The sequence below is a fragment of the Terrapene carolina genome, unplaced genomic scaffold, assembly GCF_002925995.2.
Source record: "Terrapene carolina triunguis isolate 2854851 unplaced genomic scaffold, T_m_triunguis-2.0 Scaffold66, whole genome shotgun sequence".
NCBI lineage: Eukaryota > Metazoa > Chordata > Testudines > Emydidae > Terrapene > Terrapene triunguis.
Window position 1 is genome coordinate 30611589 of NW_020664417.1, and position 12827 is coordinate 30624415.

The 12827-nt window shown below is 44.0% G+C and overlaps 1 protein-coding gene across 1 annotated transcript; it reads left to right on the forward strand.

The window, feature by feature from the left end:
- Positions 1 to 8287: 8287 nt before the first annotated feature.
- On the forward strand, positions 8288 to 11150 carry TRIM60 (tripartite motif containing 60). Its single transcript, XM_026647877.2, has one exon. It carries the CDS (start codon positions 8767 to 8769, stop codon positions 10189 to 10191), a length of 1425 nt encoding a protein of 474 aa, XP_026503662.1. The 5' UTR covers positions 8288 to 8766; the 3' UTR covers positions 10192 to 11150.
- The last annotated feature ends 1677 nt before the right edge of the window (positions 11151 to 12827 follow it).

The following is a 12827-nucleotide window of genomic DNA, read 5'->3' on the forward strand; positions in this document are numbered from 1 at the left end:
TAAAAGCCATCACCACACTCAGAACCTTATCAGACTCCTTCTGGAACAACTTCACAGTAGTTTCAGATTTCTCTAAGTTGGGAAAAACAATGGAATCTCAAAGGACCCCTTTCAGGAACTTGGGAAAATCAAGAGTGCCATAAAAAGATAAGTCATTCTTTTCTACCTACCAACAAATAGCCATGTGGGTAACAGCAAAGCATTGTAGCTTTGAAATTTTTCAAAAATTAGACCAACATTATACCACTGAAAGAGCTATTATTTTAATAGTTATTATTTACCATTCACATATGTCTGTGTATTTCTATTTAGATATAATACCTAGTAAAGAATATGAAAAAGAATGGTGAAAAATAAATATTTAATAGTTACATTTTATGGACAAATATATGGGTTTTAATGTTTATGGTAGTATTGGATGTTTATATGTAGCCATAATTATGCAATTAACTTTAAGAAAAGCATAATGTATCTATCAGAAAGCTGTAAGTGCTAACCTCTCTTAGGAAGCAAAAATCTTCAATCTAGACTTTAGAAAAGAATCCTGAATGTTATAAATCATGTTGCATACCACAAAAACGTAGGTCATGATCTTTGATGGTTATTTGTGTTTATAAAATACCTATGTGGCTGTATATTTTGTAAAAAAAAAAAAATTATGCTCTTCAATTAATGTCTCATTTTAAATAAACTTTGTACAATTTTTGTTTTTAATTTTAATTTTATATTCCTTATGTGTAAAGGGTCCTGCACCCAAAGAAAAATTAAGAATGTACCTAATTTCTTTTGTAAATTTCATAAGGGATCAATGTAAAACTTTTCCTACTCAATTTCTGACATACGGTTAAATAAAAATCAGTTATTCACTTGATGTTACATTTTCAGCAGATTTTTTTCCCCAATTTTTCTTTGCATTCTGAAAGTATTAAAATAATTCTAGTAATGTTGATACATAGAAACAACTTATTATGAGATTCTTGCATTTAACCTATAGGATAGTATAGTTAAAGCATTATACTGCGTCATGTCACTTGATATGATAAAACAATGTGATTTGCATTGGGATGCAGACATGATTCCACATCTCTAAGTCTGAAATAAATGTGAGTCTTTAACTGTCCTATAAACTACACTGGACCTTGAAAACTGAAAATTTCCTGCAAATAAAATGAAATGTCATTGCCCTGTTTTAGGGCAAGCAGCAACTCCAGCAGTAAAAGAAGTGGTCCTATTTCCAAATTGAGAGCAAAAGCCAAAATCAGCATTAACTCATTCCTGGAAAGGATGAATACAACAAGTAAATAACAATATGGTGCTTATTTGAGTCTAAAATGGAAAAAAGTGGTAGTAGCCATTGAAGTCAATAGGAATTTTGCCATCAACATTAGTGACAGCAGAATTGGGACTAACAGGCCCGATATTCAATTGAGCCTCAAATCACACTTGACTTACGTACAGGTTTTTGTGTGTGGGGTTTGGTTTTGTTTGTTTTGTTTTTGTTTAAGGTGCACTTTCACTTGGAGTGTAGAATATACACATGCAAGCCCATTTAGACAAATGGGCGTTTGTATGTGAGAATCTGGTATCACCTACAAAAATAGGAGACATTTGGGTCCCAATCCTGCCACAACAAACCCACATGAGTAATCCGACTGAACTGAATCAAATTATTCATCTGCCTGGGTGTTAACAGGATTAGCTCCATTGTGTGTGTATACACCTGCAGGGCTGCACACATGCAAATGGAAGCTGCTGAAAAATCAGAACTCAATTACATAAGGAACTAACCTAACTTGAATTTTAAAAAACCTTAACTAAGTGGTATTTAGTTCTCAAGCTGACACAGTCAAAATGTGGGTTTTTGAAACCTAAATAAATATCCCAAAATAGAGAAGGAATCTGAGATTATGTTGGACTATTTATTTAACAAATTTTATATCCAACTCCCTTTCAACAACTCTTTAAATTACATTAGCTATTTAGAGTGAAATACAAAATAATATAAAACCAGGTCAGCAGGAAATAGACTGTGGTGAGAAACAGCAGAGCAGTATGTTCACAAATGATAAACAATTCACCTCTTCCCTTTCCAGTATAGACAAAGGAAATTATAGAAGAATAAGTCTGGTAATGCTTCTCTTACACACACACACACACTCACTCTGCTCTCGGTCGCAGTACATTTATCCCAGTGTAACCTACAGCAGAATTTGACCCAAAAATGCTAGGTTTAGTAAGCGAAACTCAAATATTTTAACTCCATAGCACAAGTGAATCATAAACTGCTACAGACCAGTACTTTGTATAGTGATCTACTACTAATATTTACCTTATTTCTTTCTAGTAACAACAATCAATATATTTTTTGTCAACCATAGCACAATTCTGATACAAAAAACATTGTAACATACCTTTTTATTCAGGAGCAATGCTTAAGTGCTTAGCTAAATCCAGTAATGATGATGCTTTTTTGCCTAACTCTCAGAGTTAGGCTGTTGATAGACTTGTCAGCTGAATGGCTTTATTCCTTGATTACTGTTCATTAAATTGGGTTAGTCCTGAGCAGATTACATAGTCTTGAAATAGTAGAGATTTGGTAAAAGAGATCATTTATTGCAAGAGATCATTCAAGACACATTAATAACTGTTTAGGTAGAAAAATGTATGCACTATTCACAAAGACATAACTGTACACCAATGTCTACTGAGGGGAAAATTTGTTTTGCTTTACCTAGCATGCATACATGAGAGCTCCTTTGGGCAGTGAATATCCCTTGTTGAATGTTTCGAAAGTGCTTAACACATCTGAGCAGTACCTCAAATAAACTATAATAAAATAACAAACAATAATATTAATAGAAGTACTTGGCTACCTTGATTATCACTTCAAAAGTTGTTGTTTTTTTTTTCTCTTACTTAATTGGCCTCTCAGAGTTGGTAAGACAACTCCCACCTGTTCATGCTCTCTGTATGTGTGTATATATATCTCCTCGATATATGTTTCACTCAATATGCATCCGAAGAAGTGGGTTGTAGCCCACGAAAGCTTATGCTCTAATAAATTTGTTAGTCTCTAAGGTGCCACAAGTACTCCTGTTCTTTTTGTAGATTGTGTATGTACTTTTAGCATGGTTTTTATAGCACTATTTTTTCTGGAGAAATAAAGACATTTTAAAAAACAGTAAAAAATCCTGAAAGACACAAAGCTTTTATTAACTGCAAACCAAAATACATAGTATGTCATTTACTTCATAGCCACCACTTCAGTGTTAATGATTAATTCTTAATGTTTATGCTCATACTATTCTGGCTGTGATCCTACAGATCACACAATCTAAGGCCTCAGACCTGCAAACATGTGAGTAGTTGTATACACAAAACTAGTGCCAATGAGTTCTGTAGCTACTCATGTGCATAAAGTTACTTGTGTGTAAGTGCTGGCAGGATTATGCCAAGTAGAGTTGGGCTAAATAGGAGATTTCTAAGTAACAAGTAGAGTGCAAAAGGAAGCAGTATTTGTAATTCATTAGATGCCACTCTTGCCCATGTCTAAGCATAGAAACTCTGCCCCCATACTGTCTTGGCTAAAATATTAAACCCAGAGCATGATCACTGCAGTCATTAATTATCCTAGTGCATGTTTCACAAGAGCACAGGTGTTCACCTGGCTGTTATGAATAAACTCTAATGACATTCTGCCTAACCAAATACTTCCTGTGTTTTCAATTGTGCACTGTTAAACAGCTGGCATGTCTGGTCCCAAAACTGACTGCACTTCAATAGCAGATGAAATGACCAGTGTACAGTTTAAATGAGCAGAGCATTCTGGAATGAAGAGTTCTATCTAAATGTAAAATGCACGAGAAACAAAAAGAAATGGACCAGCTGATTCAGCATCAAAGCCAAGAGCTGTGGGGTTTATAAAGCAGTGATTCAGTATAATTAGTATTTCTCCACTACAGTATTTTAGATTGTTTTCTTTTTAGTCCCTCATTTGTGGTCATATTTGTATTTTTAGCAAGGGGAAAGAGGATTTGGTGGCCAAACTAAAGATGACCAAACATCTTGTTTTATACTTTCAGAAAATCATCCGGGTTTGTGCTGGTGGATGGGGAAAGGTGGAATTTCCCCTTTCACTGAAGAACACCAGACAAAAGAATACTTTTACAACCATTATTCTATCATGTGGCTCATCGGGGTAGTACATTGCACTTAAAACTAGTTCCCCTGCTCAACTGACAAAGGGGGGCGGCGGGGAAATCACGTTACTGGATACCCAAAATGATATTAACTATTGTAGGAATATACAACTGTTCTAAGAATACGAATTCTTTGGGAGAGGTAACAGAAGTATGACGTTGATGTACCCTAAAGGCTCAGAAACAAAAAGGAAAATTAAAAGAAACCAAAAACGTATTTATTTTTTTAATTTCATGACTTTCAGGTATATAACTCACGATTTTTTAATTCTTATAATTGCCAATTTATCTTGGGGTTTTAGATCTATATTTAATAAAAATTACAGTATAAAATTGCTTTTGAGAAGGATTTTATACAAGAGTGTCAGAGCCAAATCTTTAAAGGTATTTAGGCAACTAGGGGGATTTTCAAAAGCATCTAGATGCTTTTAACCTTTAAAAATCTGGTCATTAGTGAATATTTGGGAACCCAAGTTCTACACACAAATTGCAACATGTAAAAAAAAACACTAGGGTGCTAGACAGAGGCAAGATAATAGTTAACAAAAACAATCTCCATTGGTGAATCAAAAAAAAAAAAAAAAAAAAAGTTTTGAGACCAACCCAGGAAATCAGTCAGCCTTAAAGTCACACCATCCCAAAGAATAAACCTGTGCATGGTGTGACCCTATACCCCAGGGGTCTCAAACACGCGGCCCGCGGGGTTCTTTCATGCGGACCGCCAAGCTCCCCACGCGCCCCTCTGCCTACCCTGTGGTGCCGCGAGCCCTGCACAGCTCCCTGAAGCAGTTGGAACTATGGCCCTTCAGCCCCAGGCAGGGCGGGGGGGGGGAGAGTAGAGGGCTCTGTGCTCTCACTTCCAGGCACCGCCCCCCGCAGCTCCCATTGGCCGGGAACGGGGAACCACGGCCAGCGGGAGCTTTGGGGGAAGTACCTGGAGGAGCAGCAAGAGCAGCACATGGTGCCGTTTTCCTCCGCCCCCGGGACTCCGGCTGCTTCCTGGAGCCGAGCGGGGCCAGGGAGCCTGCCCTGGCCACGGTGCGCAGCGCTGCCACCCCGGAGCCGCTCTAGGTAAGCGGCGCCGGGCCGGAACCCGCACCCCAACCCCCTGTCCGGAGCCCCCTGCCACATCCCACACACCCCTCATGCACCCCAACCCCCTGCCCTGAGCCCCCTGCCACACTTGCACCCCAACCCCCTGCTGCAGCCCTCACCCCCCTGCACCCCACACCCCAACTCCCTGCCCTGAGCCCCCTGCCGTACCCTGCACCCTGACCCCCTGCCGCACCCCTCCCCCATCCTGCAGCCCACACCCCAACTCCCTGCCCTGAGCCCCCTGCCGTACCCTGCACTCCCTGCCCTGAGCCCCCGCCGCACCCCTCACCCCTCCTGCACCCCACACCTCAACTCCCTGCCCTGAGCTCCCTGACACACCCTGCACCCCTACCCCCTGCCGCACCCCTCACTCCACCTGCACCCCACACCCCAATTCCCTGCCCTGAGCCCCCTGACGCACCCTGCAAACCTCCTGCACTCCGTGCACTGAGCCCCCTGCCACACCCCCACCCCTCCTGCACCCCACACCTCAACTCCCTGCCGAGCTCCCTGCCGTAACCTGCACACTTCCTGCATCTCAACTCCCTGCCCTGAGCCCTCGCCACACCCCGCACCCCTGGGGGCAGGGAGGGGGCAGAGTTGGGGTGAGGACTTCGGGGAAGGGGTTGAAATGGGGGCAGGGAAGAGGCGGGGCAGGGTTGGGGCCTCATGGAAGGGGTGGAGTGGGGGCGGGGCCAGGGGCAGCAAGGGGTGGGTGTCAGTGATGTGGCCCTAAGGCCAATCCACTAGTCCTCATGCAGCCCTCGTGGTCATTTGAGTTTGAGACCCCTGCTATACCCCATATTCTTCATAGACATATGCTTATGATATGAATATGGCATAACTAAGATATGTTTTATGCAAGATGGGTTATGTAAGGTGTCATTGGAAAGGTTATGATTTACTGAATAGGATTATCCTATTTGTATGCAGGTATCATTTCTGTATCTGAAGTTAGGTATTGACTATGTAACAATTTACAACTGTTTACACTTGGGGAATGCCTACCAGACAGTATGCAATCAGCCTGGATGGGCCATTAGGAAGGACAATAGGACTTTGAAGATGCTAATCTCCCTCCTTCCTGAGAAGTTTCCAGGGATGCTGCTTTTAACAGTGCAGGGTCAGGTGATCATGTCATCTGGTACTGAACACCATCTTGGACTTCTAGTTTTTCCATTAAGAGAGGGTGGGGGTCAAACTGGGAAACAAAGGATTTCCGCAAATCCTATTTAAGGCTGGGGACTGAGTTAATCTTGGTTCTTCTCCACTGCCTCCCTACCCACGAAGGAAGACTGCTGAAAACACCTGAAGAAACAAAGGAACTAAGCGGGAGGCAGGGGCTGAGCCCAGGCCAAAAAAGTCTAGCCTGTGAAAGGAAGACTTGGAGATTTAAGCTGCAAGCAGTGCAGTTTACCTTTGAGAAACTCTGCAACCTGTATAAAACAACACGTAGGGTGAGAATTTGCTACTATTAAGCACTTAATTTAGTGTAATAAGCTTAGTTTGTGTGTTTTGTTTTATCGGCGCAGTAATCTGCTTTGTTCTGTTTGCTATCCCTTATAATAACTTAAAATCTACCTTTTGTAATTAATAAACTTTTTTGTTTGTTTATTCTATAACTAGTTTGTGTAATCCATAACTGGGGGTGGAAACTGTGCATATCTTTCTCCAAATTGAGGGAGGGAGCGAATTTCATGAGCTTACATTGTATAGCTCTCTGTGCAGTGCAAGAAATATAATTTGGGGTTTACACTCCAGAGGGTGTGGGCACTTGAGTGCAGGGCAATCCCTGAGCTGTCTTCCCACACAGACTCTGTATGATGCTACAGCTGGGAGTGTCCCTACCTGTGTGTAAGCAGCAGGACACAGGGAGGGAGCCCAGGCTGGTGGAACGGGCAGGCTCAGTGGAAGCTCAGTACATCAGGTGGCACCCTAGAAGAGGGGACAACTCCTAGAATTTAGACATGAGGAAAACCCCCTAGAATTTAGAATTAAAAACTAATATAGTAATATAAACAGGAAGTGTTGTACCAGAACTACTGTGAGATGTGATTGCTGAAGCTTCCAGTAACTTCAATGATTCTTACTAAACCTATGCACAATTATATCCATCCAGTAGTAACAAATGTAAATGATGAAGACGTGCTAAGAGTAAGAAATGCATTTTAAAAAGTAAACTAGTTAAAGGAGCAAAACCACATTTACAGTGCATCACAAGAAAAAGGCAATCCAATTCAGGTCATCAGAACAGCAGCTCAAACGCATTTGGGAATTGCTGTGAGGCTTTATGCAGTCATAGGAACAGATAAAGGATTCTTGTAAACACTAACACCATGTATAAATGTGAAACTGCTCGGACGGGGAGGGAGAATGCATGTAACTATTTCACTGGTCTCCTTGAACAGCTCCAACATCACCTCCGACAGGGAAGAGCTGCCTTGTCTAGGCACAGGGATGCACACAGCCTGGGGAAAGGGGTGCTGAGCTGTACCATCCTGCTAGGGTGAAAAGACGCCTCTGGTCCTCATCATCTTATGTTTGCAACTACTGCAGCTAGCTCGCCTCGCCAGCTGGGGTAACTTATCCCCTCTGCCGTCCCCAGTGCCTCGTTCACAGTCCCGACTGCTTGCCCTTCTCCTGTGCATTCAGGCCCCACCCCCCGGGCTCTGCCCCCCTTCAGGCCCCGCGCACAGCAGCGGCAAGGCACCCCGTTCAGCCGAAGTTACTGCGCAGGCTCCATTCGCGGCCCAAACCTGCTCAGTAACAGCCAAGCAGCGACGTGCGGCGGGCAGCAGAACGTAACGTTACTCCGGCAGCCCCGCTGAGACTACAGCTCCCAGCGTGCCACAGCTCCCCGCCGCACGGAGACCGCAGCTCCCGGCAGGCAATGCTCTGTCATGGGCCTGGCCGGGACTTGTGCCCGTTGCATGCCGGGACCTGTAGTCTCCGGCGCACGGAAGTGTCACCGTTGTAATCTCCTCCCCGAGGAAAGGCGCACGGCTGGGGAGTCCTCATGGCGGGCGGCTCAGTCCCAGTACCGAGCGGAGAGGACGTTATTTGGCGCTGCCGCGAAGGCTCAACTAGGCTCAGCTCCGCCTTTCACAACTTCCGCTGCGTCGGGAAGCCATGGCGGAAGGAAGAGGGTATCTCTGATTGGCTGAAGAGAAAGCGAGGGGCGGGAAGAAAGACCCTTAACCCCGGCCGCTCTCCATTTTGATTGGATACAGGGCCCGAGGCCGACGTGGATGCAGGGGTGGAAAGTCCTCTCCTTATTGGCTGCGGGCCGCAGCGTCTCCCCGGAAGGAAGGGATAGATGTTGGGCCCAAGCAGACTTGAGCGGCTGCGCGAGCGAAACCCTGGAGACTCCGCGACTGGGCCCCCCTCTGGCAGGGTCACGTGGCAGGCCTGTCTCAGGAACTGTTGGTCTGGGGGCCGTTGGTGAGCGCGCGGGCGCTGGGCGGGGCTGAGCATGGCGACGGCCCAGGCCCTGGAGAGCCTGCAGGTGGAGGCCAGCTGCTCCATCTGCCTGGACTACCTGAGTGACCCTGTCACCATTGACTGTGGCCACAACTTCTGCCGGGGCTGTATTGCCCGCTGCTGGGAGGAGCTGGAAGGCCACTTCCCTTGCCCTGTCTGCCGCCGGCGCTTCCACCTCCGCTGCTTCCGTACCAACCGCCAGCTGGGCAATGTGGCTGAGATCGCCAGGCAGCTCCGTGCCAAGCGCAGCCAGCGCCACCGGCGCCCCCGCCCTGATACCGCCAGGGCTCTCTGTCACAAGCACCAGCAGGTCCTCAGTCTCTTCTGCGAGAAGGACCAGGAGGCTGTGTGCCTAGCCTGCCGTATCTCCTGCCACCACCGTGACCATGCCGTGGGTCCCCTTGACAGGGCCGCCCTGGCCCATAAGAAGAAGCTGCGTGCCTACCTGGGTCCTCTGAAGAGGCAGGTAGAAGATGCTCGTAAATTCCTCTCCAGTGAGCAGAAGAAGCCGGCTGAGCTGAGGGAGAAAGTTGAGAGCCGGCGGCAGAAAATTGCATCCGAGTTTGAGAGGCTGCACCAATTCCTGCAGGAGGAGCAGCAGGCCGTGCTTCGGCGGCTAGAGGATGAGGAGAAAGAGATTCTGCAGAGGCTGAGCGAGAACGCTGCCAAGCTTGCCGACCACAGCACCAGCCTCAGTAAGCTCATCACAGAGATTGAGGAGAGGTGCCAGCAACCAGCCATTGACCTACTGAAGGGCATCAGGAGCACGCTGAATAGGTGTGAAAATATCAGGATCCCCAAGGCCATCTCCACTGAACTGAAGAAGGACAGTTGCAGTTTTCCATTGCAGCACTTTGCCCTGAAGAAAATGATAAAGAAATTCAAAGCAGATGTGACTCTGGATCCAAAAACAGCTCATCCTAATCTTATACTGTCCGAAGACCGCAAAAGTGTGAGGTTCGGAGAGGCCAAGCAGGATCTGCCTGACAATCCTGAGAGATTTACTTATTACCCATTTGTTCTGGGCTCAGAGGGATTTGTCTCAGGAAGACATTACTGGGAGGTGGAGGTGGGAGATAAGACTCAATGGACTTTAGGAGTTTGTAGGGACTCTGTGACTAGGAAAGGGAAGATTACACCATCACCTGAGGATGGATATTGGAGACTCAGGCTGTGGAATAAAGATGTTTACACAGCTCTTACTTCCAGTCCCACACCCCTACTGTTGAGAGTGAAGCCTAAACGGATTGGGATTTTCCTGGATTATGAACTGGGAGAGATTTCATTTTACAATCTGAATGACCATTCTCACATCTACACTTTCACTGAAACTTTTACAGAGAAACTCCGCCCTTTTTTCTATCCCGGAGTCCATACAACTCCTCTGATAATCCGACCAGTTACAGATTGGGAATAATGAAATCAAGACATTAAAATAAAATACATTTAGAAAACCAGGATTTTTTTAAAGTGGTCATCTTCACTTCTAGTAATGGACTGAAGACCTGGTGGTTTAAGGCCAGAAGGGACCATCAGATCATCCAGGCTGAGTTCCTGTATATCCTAGGCCACCAGCTCCACCCAGTACCCACACATTGAACTAAAAAAAACGAGAGTTCAAAACCATTAGAACAGTTGTGGACCTTCTCACAGTAATTTCTTTCTACAAACCGAAGGCATATTTTCTTTTAACTAATGGAAGAATTGGCTTGTTAGCTCCGGTAGATATCCCATTCTTCTCCAGAGTAGAAGGGAGAGCCCAGGTTATCAAGGAGTAAACTGATACAAGATGACATTGTTTGAAAGTTTTATAAACAACACGGATGTATAGAAAGTTACATGCGCTTATGCTATTATGGCTTTTTTGTTAGTGGAATGGTATATGTTAACTTTTGCTGGGAGTGCAAACTGCAGTTAAAGTTGTATTTAGGCTTCCAGTATAAGTTCTTGTTTTCAAATATTCATGATTTTTTGTGTAAAATTCAGGAAAATCTGTCAATTTGTTTTTTAATTTATGAGAGTTTGGGGATAAAATGACTGTTTTCTACCCTAAAACATGGTATTAGTTTTGGGTGATTGTAAAATGGTATAATGGGTTTTCATGTGTTTTACTAATTCTAGACCAAATTTGCTCAGTTTAGAAGTTAATAAGATGGGGTTTTTTTAAATTGTCAGTCCTGCAAACTCAATCTCTGGGCACTGACAATCAATCTGGGTTCTCTCTTGTTTAGGCATAATCAATAAAGATTCTTCAGATTAAATTATAATCTTATTACAGATCCAGTTCAGTTATCTTTAGGTGGTTTGTATACATATGTAACTGAAGGCAGAATTTGTCCCTCCAAGTGAAATTTTAATAAAACTGTTTCACCACAATCAGACTGACATTCACAGCATCAACCACTCCTCTTCCCTCCTCAAAAAAACAAAACAAAGCAATCTTACAGAATGTTCTGTGCTTAGGGTAAACTGAAAAAGAAAAAAAGCAAGAGAATCCAAGTAGTCTACTAGGGCTTGTCAACATTTGGAAGCTTATCAAAATGCCCATTCTGGAATAATTATTACCGAGTAGTAACTTTGGTATAAACTGCTCTGTGGATACTCTTCTTCCAGGATTCATCTCTCCTTATTCCATTACTTTTGATGAGGTGTGGATCTCTAAGTCTGATTTGGAGCTACAGGAATGCTATGACATTATTTATGGATTCCACCCCCCCAACCAAGAAAACTAAATGGAAAAAACCCTAAATCAAAGCAGCACTAAGGTCACAATTTAAATATGCACAGAAGTGAGGGGGAGACAGAGTCATGCTAAGCTTTTGTAAAAACCGGTTACCTATGTTTCCTTAACTGGTGTTCTTTAAGATGTTGCACATGTCCATTTCGCTCTGGATATGTGTGCTCTTCACATACAGTCATCAGAAATTTTTTCCCTTGGCAGTAAGCACTGGGGATGTGTAAGTGCCCTCTGATGCCTCACACCATTGCACCCAGGTATAAAGGGCCATGCTGCCCCCCTCAGTACTTTCCTACCAGAAAGACTGGAATGGACATGTGCAACACATCTCAAAGAACACATAAGGAAAGGTAGATAATTTTTTTCTTCAAGTGATTTTACATATGCATTCCCCTGTAGGTGACTCACAAGCAGTTTGAACTGGAGGTCGGCCTCAACATCTTTTATTGTGTCTAGGTTGATAAGAGATGGCATAAGAGGAGGCAAACGTATGGACTGATGACCAGATTGCCAACCTACAAATGTCCAACATGGGTACAGAAAGGATGTGGAAGCTGCCTGCAACCTAGTTGAGTGAGCCACATCAGTCAATCAGTAGCATAAACGAATACAGGTGGAAATCCAGGAAGAGAACCTCTGGGTGGGTTTAGGGTGGCCCCTACTCTGTCTGAAACCACAATGAAGACCTGAATGGTTTAGTCTGATCCGGGTAAAAAGCCAAAGCTCTTCTAACAGCTAGAGTATGAAGTTTTTCCATTCCTTTTACTTGAATGTGGCTTTGGAAAGAGTCGGTAAAGAAATTGCCTGATTAATGTGAAAAATCAGAAGCCACTTCAGACAGGAATTTAGGGTCAAAGGAAAACCTTGTCCCTGAAGAAAATTGTATAGGGAGGCTCTGATACTAAAGCTTCTAGCTCCCTTGCTCTTCTGGCTGAGGTTATAGCAACCAAGAAAGCCACCTTCATAGACAGGGGGAAAATAAGTCACTAGAGGCACAAAAGGGACCCACCAGCTTTGCTAGAACCTAAATTTAAACTCCTCTGTGGAACCAGGCTATGAACCTGTGAGTATAATCTGAGAAAACCTTTTAGAAATCTGATGGATATAGGTTTTGAAAAAATTGACAGTTATCCACAGGAGGGTGGAAAACTGAGATAGCTGCCAGATGGACACTGATGGAACTAAGAGCTAATCTTTGCTGTTTTAGAAACAAAAGATAGTTCAAGATATGGCAAATCAGAGCCTGAGCTGGAGGGCGGTACTTTTTTTGTATGAGACAGAGAATCTCCTCCATTTAGCAAGTTAAGTAAACTTTG